The 21771-nt window shown below is 33.3% G+C and overlaps 1 protein-coding gene across 2 annotated transcripts in view; it reads left to right on the top strand.

Annotated features, from left to right (window-relative positions):
• Window positions 1-12224: 12224 nt before the first annotated feature.
• The window catches only part of LOC111034366 (homeobox protein homothorax-like), a 92880-nt gene continuing 83333 nt past the window's right edge, over window positions 12225-21771 (top strand). Inside the window, exons 1-3 of one of the 2 annotated variants that reach the window (XM_022315549.1) lie at window positions 12225-13598; window positions 19134-19642; window positions 21097-21238. In XM_022315549.1, the coding sequence (XP_022171241.1) occupies window positions 13584-13598; window positions 19134-19642; window positions 21097-21238 (666 nt within the window). In that variant the 5' untranslated portion in view covers window positions 12225-13583. Of the gene's footprint in view, window positions 13611-19133; window positions 19643-21096; window positions 21239-21771 lie in introns of both variants that reach the window. The other variant, XM_022315548.1, reaches the window with a different exon arrangement.

Genomic DNA, 21771 nt, shown 5'->3' with positions numbered 1-21771 from the left:
CTCGAACTTTAAGTTAATCAAGTCCGACTTTATTGACCTATTACATACCACTGTCTATACTCCGTTGATCTCAACTTTAGCCATTATAATTTCTACGTATAAGATACGGTGTACGAAAAATGTGTTCATAACAATATAAGATTAAAATAAACAGTGTATTAGGTATCAATATTTTATTTTATATTATTACCTAGGTATGCATATTTGGTACTTCAGCTAGAATAATATATGAGTAGCCACTAGCTATTAGCTAGTACTTAGTCGGTTGCAGGCGTTGAAACGTCTGAAATTGTATGTTTATATACTAATTGATAAGGTAAAAATGTCAAGCCTCTCCACAGATGTGACCAGATGGTGAAACATCATTATCATATTATCTTGTGGGAAAAAAAGTTTTGTTTAATATTTCTATCTACATATAAGTGCTTCATCTACACCATTACCCTTTTACTTAAGCATAGAGTATAATCACTGCAAGAGTAATGGAGTTGGAGTACCAAATTTATTCAGTTTAGTCAAGACATTCAATTAATATCATTTAAAATATAATGAACTTCCAATAAAAATTATATAACATAAGTCTTAACATGCATAAATTAAACAATGCATTTAGTAGCCTGCATTTAATACACGACGTATTTTGAAAATTGTATTAACATTTAAAAAATATCTTAAATATTGTAAGTAGATAAATGTCGATATAATTACTTGATAATATTTTTTTTAAAAACATTGTAAAAAAGGAATTCCATTTGAACGATCTAAAAATCACTCAAGTTACTTAAAACTAGTTTAAAGTATAAATTGTATTCATGTTTAAGTTTTGGGTATATTTGATATAATATAATGGTGAGTGACGCTCACTTGTCGTTCACGAAATATGAACGTGTTCTTTTCAAACCCTGAATTTAACAGCTAGCACTATTGACTACTATTTATGACTTTTGAGGACAAAATAAAACAGTTTTTAATACTAAAATAGTCCTTAAAGTTCGAATAATAATTTTTTTAATTTAAAAATATGTTACCTATGTTATTGTATTTTTTACAACTAACCTAACCTAACACAAAAAAAGTTTTATCATAACATATTATGGCTTAATACAGCTTATCCCATATTGGTTTATATAAATCAGATGATGAAAAGTAGTGAGTACTTACACTTTTATTTGGGTTTATTACAGCGAATGCCTTTAAATGACTTCTGATATAATTAACATATAAATGTGTTCATAGAAGTGATGTGTCATATGTAGTTTCGAATTTTAGATACTTATATAGGTCGTAATAACATGTACATTTAAATATTATATTCACCAAAAGTAATTAATATTTATATATAACTACAGCCTATAGGTATGATGAGAAGAGAGAAAAAAAGGACAAGAATTTAAAACATAACACTTTGAAAATTAAATATTTATTAACACACCAATAATAAACATTATAAAGATAATTTTTTTATATGAAGATAATATAATTCCTTTTCAAGTTACCAATGTTCGTCACCAGTAACATAGTATAAATATTAATCCTATATTCTTATATTGGGAACCAATGTTAAATTTAAAGCAAAAATATGAATTTTATTTTACATACTACTCGATAAAGTATAAATACAATAATTATAATTACCTGAAAGAAAAGCAGTAACTCTCAAAACACATATTGCTTTTTGTTCTACTTATAAAGTATTTGAACATAGGTACGGCCTATTTGTGTCTTATCTTTATGACTTCATGCTAATTCATGTGCATTCCGTCTTCTCAGTTATTTTCAAATCTATTTATATGGATTTTGAATGTGAAAAAACTTAATTTTTATTGCGGAAATCGATAGAGAACATCCATACCGATGGACAATACAATTTCGATTTTGAAAAAAGTAAAATTACGGTAGGTATAGTGCCTTATTGCTGTAGTATATTGACCGTAGGTGTAGGTATTCCCCAACAGTCTATATATTGATCGAAATAAAGTTTATAAAACTATTTCTATACCTATAGCTGGAGTATGTAAGTATAACTATCGTAAATCAGTAATCAATGGTCTGATTTAAGTCTTGCGTTGTTTTCAATTTTCATCCTTCAATACAAAACTTTTGTTTTTAAATCTTACCAGGTATAATATGTGGTATTTCCCCGAAGACTCGTTTGCAATATTTACAAGTGTATAATACTATAATATTATGTATGTACATTGTGCACATAATACAATATACATATCACATATTATACTATTTTATATTTATATCCGAAAGAAATTATTGTAAAAAGTATTTTAATAATAAAAACGCGTTGGTACCTATGTAGTACCTATGTGTGAAATTGAAAATTGTTGTTAAAACAATCTAAAATAATTAAAAATATAAATACATTAAATTGATACATTGCAAAAATATCGATTAAAAATATTGAAAATTATTTTGATTGATTGTATTATAATATAATAAAAACCCGATAAAACATTACTCGTCGAAGCATATTTCTGAATATTAACTAGTTAATACCGTTTATATTTTGTATAACGTCAGCTTTTTTTTAATCGTTTGTTTATTCGTTCGTGATTCAATTAAACTTGGATCAATACTGTTTTACTTAGAACTCATTGAGGATCAGTTATCGTTACTAAAATATATATCAGTTATCAGCTGTCATATTGTGCCAATAAATGCCAACGATATTATAAGGTTAAAATTGGCAGGTCATATTTTTAAACTGGGTCCAGTATTGGTCCACGTGGTATAATGTGTCACGTACTACGTACATTAGTGATGCCAATATTTTTTTCTCGTTTTGATTTATTATACCTAATGGCTAATCTGTACCTATGTCAGTTGTCACGGTGGCGTGACAACTATATTATAAAATATAATATTATGTAGCTACATACAACGAACCTAATACCCAGTAAGTACTTATACAGTTGTACCTATACTCTGAATCCAAACCTTGAGGTGAAGATAATAAAACTTAAAAAAACGTATTTTAATTTATAAATTTCATATTGCGTGTGCTTGTATTTAATAAAACTAAATAATTATTAATATTCAATTTAATTTAATGAAATTACATTGCTTGAAGGAAAATCGTATTTTTGTGTAATATTATGTACACCGTTAAACTTTTTTAAATAATAACTAGGACAGACTAATTGCGGCATTTGCATATTTGTTTTACACAATCACAAAAATAGTAGAGTAAGAAGCACATACATTTTATGTGCTAAGACAAAGGTAGTTTTGTAATTTTATTTTGCATAATATAAATACATATTAATGGATTTTTTTGATTTTAGGGCATATTTCTTTAATTTTATACTTTTGACACAAATTTTAATTAATTCAGTAATACTAAGTTATAATTAGGAAAAAATAAAATCAAATTATACAAAAGTAAGTAGGTAGGTTATTTCTGAATAGTAATAACAATCAATGTTTTCATATTATTTTTCTTGGAGTTTCATTTATTTTAAATTTTTATCATTAAGGCTGTTGATTGTTTGTTGGAGTACGGGTTTCCTAGAAGCGTTTGAGGTTGGCCTATTATGGATTCATTTTCTAGTAATTAATTGTATTTATTATTAATAGATAATTGTCACGGCTTAAAATATGATCGACAAGCGGCCATACATGACATAATATGTTATCTTCGCAGTTATTGAATAAGTAAAAGTTTCATTAGGACTAAAAGCTTTTATTCGTATGGTTATGGTATGGCATATAATTAAAGTTATGTAGGTTATTATTTATTCTTATTCTTATTTTAGGTATTTTAATTAATTAAACAATTATTATTTTTAAATTGAATCTCTAGAAAAAAGTGAACATCAATGCTGAATGTTTAGTGCTTTTTAAAGGTGCAATAAGATCTCTGCCTTAATTATAACATTTATCCATACGCCAAATATAGAAAAGTAAAAGTCACTGTTCATCAATGATAAAGAATGACGACGATACACTGGGGGGAAAGGGGCGGTAGTCCTGCAGGTTGTAGTCACACATTAGTCTGAAAATTACTTTATATATTGTATACGATGCGTTTTTATGTACGAACTTTCATAAATATTGAATGGTAAAGGTGCCTACAATGTACATCATGTAGGACGTAGTTATAGGTATCCGGTATACCTATATCTATATATTTATGTGTAATACCTGATTACATTACACCTATATGTTTCTTTGATTGTTCATTCAATGGTAATAAAAATGCGTATTTTTTTCCGTGGACTTGAAATTATAAATAATGCATTTTTCATTTTCGTTTAACTATATCATATACCATATACCTGCTGTGGATTGTTTATGCATCATAACTCATTACTAAAAAAAAACAACAAAACATGATTTAAAATTGTAATTTGTATTTAACGTCTTAGGCCGTATTTCGTATTTCCATTGTTCAACTACGACCCTGTGCCTTCGAATGACTAATGAGCCATATTAAGTTTTGGTGTGCACTTACAGTGTTACAGAAATATTAAGTAGTAAATATTCAAATGTTTTGATTCCTAGAAGTTGGTCGCTCTTCAATAAAAAAATGTTCCTATATAAATAATAGTTAATACGGCACGTTACATATTATCAATATTGTTCAATAGGATACACCTAAAAAAAGACCCGCGGCATCAATAATAAAATTTCATTTCACAGTTATTTTCAATATTTAATTAAAAATACGATTGTTTATATTTCTGTTCTTACATAAAATATTGCATTGATTTTTGTTACATCGAAACCATTATGAAAGCTAACAAATCTTATACGTACCACCCATACGTATAATATATTATAATTTATAGCTGGTATAGATATGTTGAATTTCAAATCTACTTAAAGTTATAGGTACATATTATATACGTATACTACATAGATATTGAATTATTGTTTTTCAGATTTTCTATCACCAAACAGTAAAAAAGCATATGCCTATACTAACCATTGCAGTATAAAAGCAATAGATTTCAAGTATCATTTTCGATATCAAATAAAGCATTAAAAAAAAATTATAAGCAGCAATCAATTAATTAGATTGGTGGGACTTTCGTCTTTAGTGAAGTATATATTATGTTTGTATAAATGTATTTGTTATATTTTGTATGAAACTAAATCGTGTGAACTGGGAACGGAAAGTTAAGTATTTTTAATATAAACTTATCACTATTGTAATGTTATAACCTTAATATATCTTATTAATTTCCACTATATTTATGCTGTGGTAAGTATTTTCCCGCTGATAGCCAGTAACCACGAGGTTTCGATTCTTGCAATATTGTATCGATATGATATCTAGAACTTCTATTTTAACCACATTTTCCTGCGACAAATGACTATAATGATGATCGCCTCTTTTTTAGTTTATTCCTTCATTAATATTTAGCATCTGCATCAATTAACAAAACCTCCTCGTATGAAGGCTCAATAATGGACAATTTCTTTGATAAATCTTCGTATCGATGTCCGTCACACTCCTAAATCGTAGCTATAATATGTCTCCAATTTCGATAAATAGTATAATATGGTGAGTGATGTGTGATATATGGGTACGTTTTTCTTTTTTCTAAAAACTAAAATACGAACCAATACCATGTCGGTTGGAAAAAAATAATTTTTTTCGTATAAACATGCTTACATATTTTATATATTATACCTATGTAAAAGTGCCGGCCTCCCGCGCGTTTAAAACCTCTAAAAACCTCTTTATATTACATTATTATATTTTAATATTATACCGAACGATGTTTCAACATTTTATTCTCGGGTATGCATGCGTATATGTATATATTATATATATTATATTTATGTATTAAAATACGTTACTATTATTATTATTTAAAATATGTTCCGTGTAATGTATTACTACAGCGGTTATTATTATAATATGTATATATATTATACACACGAGGAGAAATATGAAAGAGAAGACAGTGATGAAAAAAAGAATAAATCTACGTATTGAAGACAAACGTATATATATATAAATATTACATTATATATTAGAAAGGAACCGAGTCGTCGGCTGTGGCGGCGCGACGGTGGTAATAATATAATACGCGCGTCGTGTACACACACGTACGCGAGCGAGTATTTAATGTATATATATGACGGAAAAAAATATTTAAATGAGAGGATTTAAAAAAATATATATACATGTACGATATACCATCGTGCATGCAAGTATATAGGAATATTATACATTCATATACATACACGCGTATATACATACCTACATACATGTATACATACGTACACACGCACACACACGCACACACACACACACACACACACATACACACACATACACACACACGCACACACACACACACACACACATACACACACATACACACACACGCACACACACACACACACACACACACACACACACACACACACACTCACGCGCAGATATATATTTTATACCGTATATAGCGGCACTCAGCAGGATGTCTGTGCTGCCACGCAGTGACTCGCCGTGTGTGTAGGTACGCGTATATATATATAAAAAAACCTATCCCGTTCGGCTATCTCTCATAGAGCTGGAATCCTACTGCCGCCGCCGCCGCCACCGCCGACCAGTAACACGACTGCGGCGGCTATATATACGAGCTGTATAGCAGCCATGCGAGCGGCGGCCGCGGCGGTGGCGGAGGCGGTCGAACGGGGATTCCCGCTGTGAGCGCGCTGCAAAAGTCTGCCGGCACACCGCCGCGATACCGGCGGCGTCGGCGTCGCCGTCGTCCCGCGCGCTGATTTATCACACTAAACCGAAGCTGACGACTGTTGTTGTTGTTGTTGTTGTTGTTGTTGTTGTTTCACTTATCCCCTTATATTATATTATATATACGTAATATCGTATTGTATATAGAGGTACACGTACAGGTGTATAGGTACCCATATTATTGCCATCTCTGCGTGCGACCTTCTCCGCGCCGCCCCGCGTCGTCGACGCTCTCGCATCAGCACCTCTTGACGAACGACGGACCGTGCGCGATGGATATCTGTTCGAAATATCTCTTTAAAATACTGTATCGTACACGGGGTATGTACAGCTATATACCTGTACACATGCGATTTAATATTTATCGCGTACGCGTTTTTAACTCCGCCGCCGTGGCACCACTTGTATATATATATATATATATATATTTATACCTGTACACTACATGAATATAATACCCGGCCAATCTATCGTCGGCTATCAGACGCGTTAATATATATATATATATGTATATATATAGATAAATATTAAATTTAGTTGGGGCTGACAGTTCGGTTTTAGTGGTGTTTATGTGTGTTCAGTGCCCGTTCATACTTCTCTCAAACAGTCAAACGGATCCCACGATATATAATATATTATACCGACGTATATACATATATATATATAGGTAGGTATAATGCTGCACATGTCAGAAGACCATTGTGCATTGCTGTACGCGTTAGATTAGGTTGGTACATATATGTATATATATGACATCAATGCATGTATAGCTGCAGGTATAATGTACAAATATATTATATATATATATATATATTTATATACTGCACGTTTTGTCCACTTCTACAGGTCATAATATTTCACAAAATTGTAACCTCAACGATACATATATATATATATATATACAATATACGTATGTATAAAACTGAATACATAGGTACTGTGCGCATTATACACGGATACCTAAAAATATGACTATACTCAGTACCCATATACCTATGTACTGCAGCTGATATTATATATTATATTCATATATATATAATAGATCATATCTGTATAGATTGTACCTACGATAGGTATATTTGGAGCCCGGGAGTAATATAAAATTAGTGAAATGAGAAGACACCGCCCCTCCAAATCGAAATCATGTTTATTTTTTATGGATAATATTATTATACATATTAAGTATGATGTATTTTGTTCAATATACAGACGTAAAGTAATAACTGCAATATAACATATATATAGGTACTATATAGGTATCACATTGAAAAATGTGTATCGTATGTATAAGGTACGTAATTATGTATATTTTATTCATTTGAATTTTAATCTGTATAGGTATATAATATTATAACGTACAGGGGATTTTGAATATTATGTTTTATATGTCTTTGGCTATCTTAATTATTCAGTAGATCATCCGGTACACCGGATGGTATATAGGCTCTGTCATCGTGAAGTGCTAAGCGAACGGTGCCCAGGGCAAGAGTCACCATTTGGCATTTGCCCCCACCACGTATCCGGTGCTGCATGTCTACATGCATATATAACTATTAGGTGTATAAAATAAACTCTAAAGCATGTATGTATTGTACAATAACAGAAGGGATGTACCGGATAAACTATTTTTAAATCGCTGAAAATCGTTTGACGTAAAGAAGTTTATAGAATGTTTGAATGACTTTTGTTTTATATAGAAAATATATACATAGAATAAAACTTTTATATAGGTACACTTCATAAACTTTTTTAGTGAATACGACAAACTTTTCTCGATTTGACTAATTTGAATAGTAAGGCGGGTTAACATCACCTGCTCATAATATGATAATATCTATACGTGTAGGTATTATAGGTACATAAACAATTATAAATTATTAATAATAATTAATAAAAGTAAGTAAATAAATAAATATTGTAATATGAATTATGTATTCTTTAAAAGTACCTATTTTAAATGTTAAATAAAATCGCACAATACCTACATAGGTGTTATTAATTAAAAGTAGGTATAATATGTCTTTTTTATTGTAATAATTTTCACGAAAATGTCATATCATATAAATCATATTACCTACCATATAGGTATCATCGCCATAAATAGGTGAGATTTTCATGAAGGTATCGCCGTCGAAAAATTATTTTGTTTATCGACATAATATACAGGTTATATCATTACGTAATAGCTTCATCAAAATGACAGTTTTGACATTTGGAAGATACAGAATTAATTTAATTTTTTTGTATATATCTAAGATAACTTAAATTATTACTAATAACGAATTCTTCAAACTGAATACAAAATAATCTTAAAGTTTTTTTTTAAACTCCTATCCGTTAAATTGGTTTGATAATAGCAAATTGTTTTTATTATTAGTATTCACCTATTTACAGTTTAAACTGCTATAGTGGTGTGAACTAGGCATTTAAGCATACTTTGCAGTGCAGTAATTTACCGTTGCCTTTTACAACATTCAATATTAATTTATACATTATAATATAGCAATTTATTAGGGTTCGGAATTTTATGCATTTGCATATTGTTACGTTTTATGTTAAAGATATTTATTTTAGAAGTTAACATCATTTTTTTTTATTGTCACACGTCATGTATACCTATAAATAATCATAGAACGAGTCATGGCGTCATCGGACAGGGAAACTAGGGTAATACCTAATTGATTCTGCGTATTAGCTGGCTGTTTATTTGTTAACTTATGGGAAATTTCGAGGGTTTACCTGAAGATTTAAAGTTAAATTAATTCAGGTTTGGCATATTTTAATATTTGCCGATACGTAGAACGTTCGTTTTAAATTTATAAAAATAAATGCCGTGCGCATTTAAATGTCTTATTGTACAGTGTAACTTTACAAGTAAAAAATGCTTTATTTTTTCTTTTAAAAATACTCAACCTTTTTTTCAATATAGGAAAAGACGATGAAAATTAAATCGATCCTATAGAGTATAGAGTAATATAAAGTTTAATGTTTGTCTAAATTTAAAATTTAATAAATCAAATTTTTAATTGTTATAAAAAAAATTCAGTTCTATATATTTAGGTTATTTTAAGTACATAATATTTCCTACAATTTGTGTGTAATAAGTCCCGAATCCTAGTGATTATATTATAGGTTCCTACATTTTGTAAGGTAGTTGCTTTAAATAATTTATAATTTTTACTAAGCTTACATGAATAAATAATATAATACTATACGTCTATCCCTAATACCTATGATATTGCATTTATTGAACATTTTATGTGAATAACAAGTCGGACTTATTTATACCTATAAATACGATATAAATGTATATAGGTTAATCGTAAATGGTAAATACCGAGAAAAAATCGTACCTGAATGGACGTACCTATACCACATACCTGTAGGTGTAACGATAAAGAGCAAAGATAGATCGGGCCGGAGGTGTTCTCGAGTGTGCCAACCGGCAGCTACGGGTTGCACGTAGTTCATGAGAGCAAGTGAGAGAGACAGAAGGACAGTGACAGAGTGAGAGAGAATGAAAGGGAGGCGATAACCAAAGGACGACAACGACGACGGTGGTGGTTTTAGAAGAGTAGAGAGTGGCGGCGGTGGCGAAAATCGATTGCCGCCGACGGGGTAGCCAGGTGTTTAACAGTGGTGTGAACGCGCGCGCGTGTGTGTGCATGTGGCATCGTCGTCATTGGCGTTAACGTCGGAGGTGGGATTAATATATTATTTCAATATATATATTATAAATATATATATATATATATACTTAGGCATTTATTATACTTGTATATTACAAACTCGTCTACATTATGTAGGGGTAAAAAATATCGCTTAAAACAGTATAAACATTCGAGGGGCTTGTCCCCGATCGTATACATAAATACGAATAACCGAATAAGTGTACAAATAAATGTAAACCTATATAGTACCTACCTATATACATAGGTACGCATTACGTATTTCTAAATCAATTCGGTATAATATACTATAGAATACCTACCTATATAAACACGCATGGTCGACAGCTCTATATCAATAGTGTACAAAAAGTAAATAGGTACCTATATAATATAATTATATAAATGTCACGGGTTTCATTACACACGAAATATTAAGTAAATAATAAATCGAAGTCTATATAATATCTATACGTGAATTAAATTTAATGTGCTTTTAAATGTATATGGTAATATGAGGAAATATATATTATTATATTCTGTTCGACTAGAATGTGTCAACGTGTTAAAAAGTACAATAGTGACGGATAGATCTTTATCGATGCGCTTCGTTTCTTCGTCTCGTTGTATAGGTATATTGTATATGTGCTGTGCAGTAAAGTGCATATTATATACACTATATAAATATATACTTAAATTTGCAGAAATAAACAGATACCTACAACAATGTGCACCTATATATTATATTATTATTATTATAACAGCATACAAAACGTGGTTTTCGAGTGGTTCTCTAGAATACACACGTGGAATAATATAATAGTCGGGTCATTCTCGGGTACCAAAATACGTACAATAATATTATTATACTATCTCCGCTTAGGGTATGCACTCTCATTATAAAACTACTGTGTACACAAATATAAATATAAAATAAAATAAAATATGTATTTTCAGAGTAATCTACATTACTCGATAAAATACAAAATAAGATTATATTTATGTAGATGCGGTATATGTGCTAGGTCAATGTCTGTTAAACATTACTATTGTTGAGGATACTATATATTTCGACGACGACGGCGTAATAGTATACAAAATAATGTACGCGTAGGAAGTCGATTGATTTATAACAATTAATTATTAAAACATAACGTGTTGTGTGGCAGTTTATTTGCATTCGGTAAGTTTGGCGGCGAAACGGGAAAAAAAGCGCCGCCACCACGGTGGGTATTGACAAAAGAGCGTGTCGTGTTGATTTCCGCGCTCGGAGATAATAGACGAGTCCGGTTTGCGCGCGCGGCATGCACGTAGCACACAACCGAAATCGAACTTTTCAACCGCCGCACAACAAAGCTTGGTGGCGGAAAGGTACGGTGTGTTGTCTGTCGGATGGGCCGTGAGGGGATGGTGAGAGGGGAAATAGGGGTGGGGCATGTTGGTTAAGCGCTGTTCGGGTGGCAGGCCGTCGGGCGCGGGGCTCGGGCGGCGACCACCGCTGCCGCCGCCGCGGCCGGTTTGGCAGTGCGGACGGACGGACGAACTGTGCGCGCGTAACGGACGGACGGATGGACGGACGGTCGACGACGGGCGACGGCACGGGCGGCGGTGAGGCTCCATTTTTGTCACGTGACCACCGCACGTTGGGCGGTCGTAAGCGGCGTCCGCCACGCCCACTCCGTGATGCGTAGCACATGCGTGCTAGGCCGCGTTCCGCCACCCCGACCTGTCCCACAGCGTCGTCATCGCCACCGCCGCGCCGCCGCCGCGTCCACCGCCACACTGCAAACCGATCGCGCGCGCACTCTGTACGCCCGCCGCCGTCGTGAACACGGGCCCGCCGCCACTACGCGACACAGCCGGTCCGTCGTCCAGTTTAGTATTCGACTCGTCGTGTGTTGCGCGCGTTCGTTCGTTGCGATCCTCGCCCGTGTGGAAAAATAAATAATAATAACAACGCGCGCGCATTTACGTGACTGTGTTTTTCGCGTGTGAGTACTACGTGTGTGTGTGTGTGTGTGTTTTTTCGGTCCGACCGCATTTATTGTTATTGTATTCGACAGACGGAGCAGTCGTTTTACCTGCGGTCCGTCCGTCTCTTGTGTAAGACGCGCACGTCACACCGCGTACGTACGTGTGTGTGTGTGTGTGTGTGTGTGTGTTTGTGTGTGCGCGCGTGTGGTGTTTGCGCGTGCCGGTTAAGGTTTTTTCTCCCGGCCAGAGATCCGACGGGAAGACGAGATACATCAAGCACCTACGATCGAGGCCGCAGCCGCAACTGGGGTACGACTAACACCATAGTCATACCCGTATACACGAAGCCCACCGCTGTACCGCAATCTCTGTACTGCTGCTGCGACGACCACGACAACACACGCCGCATCGGACGGGGGCAAGACGTAAAGCACGTTTTTGCGCGCCGAAATGCGACGTCCCGATCAGCTGACGTGCAGCAGCAGCACTATCAGCAGCAGCAGCAGTAGCAGCAGCAGCAGCAGGAACAGCAACAGCAGCAGCGTATCGAGCACAAGCAGTAGTGGCCACCGCCGTTATCGTACCGTCGTCGCCGCCGCCTCCGCCGCCGCCGTCGTCGTAGTAGTTAATACGCCGCTTTGCGAAAGATAATAACCGCCGCGCCGCCGTCGTCGTCACCGCCGCCGCTGCCGCCGCCGTCGTCGTCGATCTTTCTATAAATTATCATTTTTCAATAAAAATATAGATTACCTCTATTACACCTATGCACGAGTGTGCCGCCGCTCTTTTTAAGCAAATGTTTTTTTAATAAAAAATATTTCTTTTTCCTGTTGAAATCCGTCTACGACGTCTGCAACTTCCTGTATACACGCATTGACAATACTATACATGTGTATATTATACGGTATCAACGTTCACTTAACGTACCTATTTGCAATGATTTTTGTATTGCCGTCGTTCTCGCCGTTTTGTTGTTGATACTGTTATACTGCAACGTATATACCTGGCTTCAATTCAAATATTTTCGAATAAGCTTAATTTTTATAAAATATACTTCAACGTCGTGTTAACTGGTTGCAGCGGTTTTGTACACACAATTAATAATAGTTTTATAAACGGCCTACTGTTAGTATACAAAAGCAGCCACAACGGCGATAAACAACTACATCAGTAACAGCAGCAGCAGCAGCAGCAGCAACAGCAGCGACTCCTCCAGCAACATGGCTCAACCCAGGGTGAGTGTTTATGTATGTATTATTGTGCGTTTTTATATCTACTTAAGATTACGATATTATATTGAAATTATTATTATTATACCCATGTATAGTCGTATGCGATATTATTAATATTATATCCTGTAGACGACAACAATAATTTTATAACGATGAATGAAACATAATGCGCACCGGTCCGCGGTCGTGTAATGGTCTCGGTCCGGTATATAATATCTGTGTACACGAATGGGTTGTATTTTATTATTATCCGTACTGAACATTGTTTATTTTGCGATATTGTAATAATCTGATTAAAAAGCCGCGTGTTCGCGACATCCGAGACTCACGCGACGGCGGGCGTCGGCGGCGTCAGTTTCATTTTCGTTTACGCGACATTCTCAGTTAATAATAATTAACAATATGACCGCGATTATAATTTAAGCCCGCATGCTATGCGAAACGTTCGATCGACTATTAATATAACACGGTTGTGGCATAGGTACACAACTACTCACTCCGCCGGGACGTTATCATCAATAACCGCTTCAATAAAACACAACCAATATAATACCTACGAGTTATAATAATAATAATAATAATAGTAGTAGGCATATAGGTCGGTTAACGATACTGTAAATCATAATGCCCAATATAATGTTATTCGTCTCGGCGACAACTATATAATATCGTGAACAATGTGTTTAGTGTTTTTCGTATATTGTGTGTGTGCTCTGCGTTCGTATATAAAACGGCCTACACCACGACTATGTATTACATAACTTCACTATATAATATACCACCCTTTGAAGTGCTGGCGTGTACGCACCGAGGCCATGTGGCTTTTGTTATTTTTATTCCTTCGTTTTGTCACTTTTGTCTTTACGCCGCCGCCGCCGCCGCCACCGCCCACCGCCGTCGTCACTTAGACGTTATGGCCAAACTATATTATGTATACTTGCGGGTTTTTTTTTTTATTTCTTATATTACTTTGAATAATAGGTATACCGTGTATGGTGCGTATTATGTTTTGCTTGGAATAATGTGTGTGTACAATAATTGTGGTTATTGTTATTAAGATTATTATAATAACTATCTGTTAGCGTTTTATCTTAAACAATAATAATTTATACATTATATTTTATTTATAATAAGAATAACAGTTACTGTGGTTAATTAAACATAACAATATAATATGACATAGTATGTCTGTATACATGCACCTAATTTTATTATATACGTATGAATGTTACAGTTAATGTATTAATTTAAGTAGCAAAAAAAAAAAAAAACCATTGCTTGTTGAAAATTGTAATAAACTAATAATATTATGTATTAAAAAAACAACGACAATGTTTTGTGTTAAAAGAATTATTTGCTGTCATTATGGATCTTTTAACGCAACAACAATAGGCACAACATATTATTTTCGACACTGATGTAATTTTGTTGTCACGTATTGTGTATACGTACCTATTAGTAATTATTATTAAGCCACCTATAAATAATAGGTATAATACGTTAATTTCTAATCCGTATTTTAGATATATAACTTTAGTTTATGTTTAGTTTTTACTACCTATTATACGCTCGCGCGATACTTATTTTTCGAAGTTTGAAAACGACACCTCTTAAAATACACTTTGACATAAGATTAAACATCGGAGAATAGGTGTACTGATATACACCATGAATAGCGATGCGTTACAATATTTCAATAGCCGTTTAATACTTTTAATACTAAATGATACTAAATAATAGACGTTTTATTGTTTTTTAACACTCTAGAATTTAACTTTCCTTGCATTATTTTATATTATAATCGTCTATAATAAGCTATATAACGCATATTTTATAGTTTTATAGGAATTTATTGTTAATTTACACACACATTATTTCGATATAAAATATTTATTATGCTTAGTGTTTAGAATTTATAATAGAAATTAAGAATAAGTTGGTAGGTGGGTAAGTTAAGGCATTCACATTCTCGTCTTACATACAATTGTATGTTAGATAATAATTTAAAATGTATAATTGTATGGCAAGTGAGTCATTAAATGTGATAAATTTAATTGATAATAATTCATTGCAAGTAGATTTTGAACCTATAACTTAAAAATATGCTTACCTATAGGTTTACAAAATGAGAAAATATAATATCCTCATCCGATCATAATTTATTGATATTCAAGTAACGTGTTCCAATAATTGATTTTATTATTGACGTCGGTGAATATTAAAGTGACATTTTATGAATAGTAAATTTGAAATATTTGGAATATTCGTATGAACTAGTTTCTAGTTGAATACATATTGGTTATTGGCTCTGCTATTTGATAAAATAGTAAAATATTCCCCGGATTACAAGACATCAAAATGTGATATTACATTGACTTCAGATTATTACATTAGATTAGAAGTTAGAACACATTCCAATTTTTATCGATATCTTTTATTAACAACCCATAATATCGTTATAACTTGATTATCAATAGGTCATTGACTTATAATTTTATACATACACAACAAAAATAACATCAATGTTCAATAAAATTAATCAGGTTTTAATATTTATCACAGTAAATAAATATCATTTACATATAAATTAATGTACCTATTCATTAAATCTGTGCATAGATGTATGTATGTACATTTTAACATAAAAATATTTAAAACATAGGTATCTATTTATAATTTCATGTAAAAGGCTTAAAAAATACAATTCAAATTCTGTGAATTAAGCGTGGACGTCGTTTTAAAACAAAATATAAAGCTTGATCGGGTTTTTTTTTATTGCGTTTAAAAAAAATAATTTAATATTAGGTTTTAAATATTTACTGGGTATCATCATCATATAAATTCAAAACAACTATACAATTGTTATTGTGAACATTACAAATTAATACAAAATATAATCGAGCTATTAGTTATTGAAATTTTAAAATGTTTATATTTAATTAATAGTATTTATATGCTACTAATAAATTATTCAAAACTCTACCTATTCAAAACATTTTTTTTTATCTCGGTTTCATGAAATCAATATTTTTTTTATTGATGATTAATGATTATACTAGATTAGTTATTTACCTGAAACTGATATGAAGCTTAATATTTTTCTCCTAATTTTATAGATAATCTGAATATTATCAAAAAATTGTAAAAATTAACTTATTTTCTGATTTGTATTAGTAATAGTCATTCGTCATTAATATTCAGCAAATTTTTATTTTTAGCAATAAAATGTTACAACATTGGTGATTCAAAGAAATTATATCAACATTTAATCTATATAATAGATATCAGCTATACAAAACTTTGAACTAAATACTTCAACATACTAATAAAACCAATTAAACCTTCACTTACCTACTAAATATAAATATTGGTTATTATAATTGTATTAATTATTATTATAACAACTATGGTTATTACTGTAAAAAATTATATTTAGGTTTAGGTATATCAGATATATTACCAAATAATTAACAATGATTACTCTGCATAATAGATCGATTATACTTTAGCGTGAAATAGTTTAGGTTACTCGGGTCATATACTAGGAAATTATTATTGTTATTAATTATAATTCATAATTAATAGCAACCGCGATGGCTAAATCGAAAAAAACCTTTGATGTAGTGAGCACGCCCGCTGCTGGCGCAATTACAACTTTTATACTATCGCCACGGCAGCCGCCTTTGGTATTCTTTTAATTCGTCGTCATCTAATTACTCATTATTTATATAATATTACCTAATCATAATTTTACCGCTCTGATTCTACGAAATCGTTTAAATAATAATAAATCATTATAAATGTGGCCCCGGGTTATCATCAATCGATCAAAAATTTCGACGTTTTAATTGTAGGTAGGTATAATGTGTTTCATGCAAATTTTTATTTCCATATAGATCATAAAAAAGGTCATACTTCAAACAGTTATTAAAGTAATGATAAAACTCAATTTTGCATTATATAAAATGTAATTAATTGGATTTCAATAATACTAATATTGCAGAAAATAATGTTATATTTCATATTGAACATTGATGTAATAGGTATGTGTAGAATTATTATAGAACAAAATAATAATAAACAATTGAATCCTGAAAAAATATATTATTTCTTAATATAATTGTTTTTATAAACCAACTACCAAGATTATAATATACAAATAAATCAGATTTATTTTATACTAATTTAATACTTATACGATAATCCATATTCTAAGATTAAAGTTATTATTATTTTATATCTTGTAACATATTTTTATGAACAATCATTGGGTAATATTATTTTTACAACATTTCACAACAAATATTTTTATTCAGGAATACACATCACACATTATTAGCGAGGAATAATTTGATCCGTCTGTACATGTTCAATATAAACATGTTATTGCAGTATTTTTTTGATAATAAAAATAGACAAATTGATTCTCATAATAAAGCATGAATAATATTTAAATGTTTCATGTATCTACGATAATTTTAATAGCTCAACAAAATGAAAAGATCCATAATAATATAGGTATAATCTCTATTAATATGTTTATACATGTTTCTTATTTTATAAATAATTTTGAGTGTCATACTCCAGTATTTTATAACGAACTCGAATACGATAGAAATCTGAAATATAATATCACATGTCTTGTAATTACTTTTATCTTTATTGTAATGCATACTTTTATTGTCAAATCATTATTAAAAAACTGATTGTCATAATACCATTACGACATGATGTTAAACATTTCCATGTATAATATCATAATATAATGTTATATCGGGTGAGGCGTATACTTTCAAAACATATGGTGTTATGAAAAATACAAACTGTTATGCGATTTTTTTCCTTTAAAACGTGTGAATATTTTATAAATCATTACTTTACAATTATGCATGAACTCCTTAGGTTCACATAAAATAATAAATGAATTGCACCTACCTATAAATTAGAAAAATGTAAAACAAAAATCACTAAACATGTTTTACTTTTAAAATACACAAAATACTGTGCCATTTACATTAATTTGGTCTGGTACTTTTAATACGCCCCCTCGTAAACACAATAATATATTTAATGTAATATAATTAATTAGTGTAGTGAGTTTAGATTTTAAAGTAGCCTATAGGTGCCTTTATGTTCATAAGTAATAAATATATATGGTAGCTTAAAACATTTGTTTATTCATTACGGGTATATCGATCATTGTTTTTTTTTTCTAAGAGCAAACATTACAAAAATTATTTTTATGTATTAAATCTAACTATTACATTTGAGTTTGTGTTGCAATGAATAATACTTAACAAACAATAAAAACAACAACAACAACAACAACAACAATAATAATAATAATAATAATAATGATTATCTATTGTAGCTCTGTACAATGTTGTACACATTATTATTATTACTGCCCGTCGTTATACCTATAATACCTACCTACCTACCTACCTACCTATAATTATTATTATTATACCATCATTACCGTACCTTATTAAAACGTTTGTGTTGTTTGTGTGTGCGCGTTTATTTTCGGTTTTGCAGTACGACGAACCGGGTATACACCAACAGCAACAGCAGCAACAGTACATGGACGCGGTAGTCGGAGCGGCCGCTGCGGCCGCAGCCGGCAACGGCGTAGTGCCTCCGGGCGTAGTGCCCGGCGGCGGAGTGCCCGGCGGTCTTGGACTTGCCGGCACCGGTGGCATGTACGACCAACACCAACAGCAACAGCATCTCGCCCATCGGGGCCTCCAAAACATGGCCGCAGCGGCAGCAGCGGCTGCCGCGGCCGCTGCCGCACAGCACCACCACCACCATCAGCAACAGCAAGCGGCGCACCTCCAGCAACAGCAGCAGCAACAACAGCAGCAACAGCAACACCCTGTGTCGGCCATGTTCCATTCGGCGGCCGCGGCCGCAGCGGCCGCCACACCGCCGAACCATGTATCGCCGGCCGCCGGCGGTGGTACGCCCGCCAACAATCACACATCCGGTGGTGCGTCCGTGGTGGTGCCCGAAGCACAGAAACGCGACAAGGATTCGATTTACGGGTAAGTCACTGGTATTATGTGGTGGTAGCCGGTGAGAGTGTTGTGTGTGAGAAAGTTTTTCAGGAGTCCGCACAGTAAACCTGCGTCGCGTAAACCATCGCGATACCGCCGTTAATGTGCTGTACCGGCAATACCATCGTGGTCCGTGCTTGTTACCACAATAATATTATAATATACCAAACAGTTGAAAACATCCAACTGGTTCACCGCGTGTGATTCGGCGGTTATTAATAATTACTCGCGAAATCGTTTTACCCCAACATAATATTTACAATTTTTAATCGAGCGAATAAAAAGAAAATTGCGAACACCGCGGCGGACCACACGCTTTACAAACATCGGTCGCGGCATATGATATCACGTCTTCTGTGGCTGATCGCATGTTTCTGTTTCGTTTTCGAAACGCACGGAATCTCCTTGCGTAAACCACGACCGGAGCATTTTATCATTTTCCCTCCAACGCGCAGTCCAGCTCCTTTGTGAACACGATCGGGTTTCGCTGCGTCTCGGTGTCTCGATAGTACGCCGCTAATAAACGCGGAATAATAATTGTCGGTTTTTATTTTTCGTCCAACGTTTTTTTACTACCGAGTACTGACTAATATCTCTTGTTCGCGTGTTTACAGACTGCGTACCTACGTATCATAATTATATCATATTTTAATGTATCATAAGGTGTTTGAATAACATGAACTCACCGCTGCTAATATATCCCGCTGGCCTGCTGCAGGTACCTAATAATATTATTCTTTTAATCCGTCTGAGTATTTTATGTTTCACGACGCTTGCACAACATTTTATTAAAATTATTGTCGTCGTACGGCAATCGATTGAATATAGTTATTATGATTTATTTTTCGCTCGGAAATCATGCGCATGTCGTTTACAACAAATCCGCTCTTAACATGTATGTACTTTTTATTATTTTTTCGACGCGACAACGTGAAATAAAATTGGGACGTATATCATTAGGTAATAAATTAATAATTACATGATATACGCTCAACCTAGAATCGTTTTCTATATCCATTCGGTGTAAGTAGTATATCGAATTCCGTTTCGCTTCTACTTTATACATACAGGTATCATGGTCTCTAGCTCGTACGTCATCGAAACGGTTTCCTTTTTTACTTTTATATTTTTACATTGTCGTGATATTCGCGTGTTTAACGTTAATTTAAATCAAATATTTCGTGTTCGCTATATTATTATACACACACCGGGTACACCTTTATTGTTATTCTTGACCGCCTCCGTTTGTGTATAAAATATATAGTGCGGCGATAATGCGACCGCGTAGGTACATTAAAGTGTACCTGCCGTATATTATTGGTATAATAATTAATATAACAACACACAATACCACCGCACTCACATTAATATTTTCTTATTTACCAAACATTAACCATTGTGTATTAATTGTCGTGTGTTCTTTTTTACCGTCCCCTTTTTAGGCACCCGCTGTTCCCGCTTCTGGCATTAATATTTGAAAAATGCGAACTTGCCACGTGCACGCCCCGGGATCCAGGCGTAGCGGGCGGTGACGTGTGCTCGTCCGAGTCCTTCAACGAAGACATCGCCGTGTTTTCCAAACAGGTAATATTTTAATTCTATAATATTATAAGTGCGCGTGTAGCATTTTAAGATTTTAAGCTCTCCTCGAGCTGCGTACTGCAGCCGCAGGTGGTGTACACGATATCACGGCCGTTTGGAAAGAAATGCTGCCTTTTTAATATATATAAATAGCTGCAGTGTCGCGACATCGTTCTGTTTTCGAATTATTTATTTCTTTATGAGTATAATAAAATGATATAGAATGGTGCTCGCCGGTCGTCATTTTTCGAAAAACGCGTTGCCTACCTAGTATACCACATTTTTAAAATATTATTGATTGATTGATTCCTCCCTAGCCTCCCTTTTGTACCTACACCACCTACGTGGCACACGATTTCGATTAACGCGGGGTCGTCCGAGTTTACGTGTCCCACACACCATACGATGCACTCTATTTACTATTAAACTCTAATATAGACCTATAGGTATAGTATATTTGTGGCGTTCGAAAAAAAAACGAAATAAAAACAAACAATTTACCGATGCGTAGTTTATACGCGTTATCGGGGCCCACC

The sequence above is a fragment of the Myzus persicae genome, unplaced genomic scaffold (assembly GCF_001856785.1).
Source record: "Myzus persicae strain clone G006 unplaced genomic scaffold, MPER_G0061.0, whole genome shotgun sequence".
Taxonomy (NCBI): Eukaryota; Metazoa; Arthropoda; class Insecta; order Hemiptera; family Aphididae; genus Myzus; species Myzus persicae.
The sequence above is the reverse complement of the archived record's forward strand: the minus strand, read 5'-3'. Positions and strand labels throughout refer to the sequence as shown.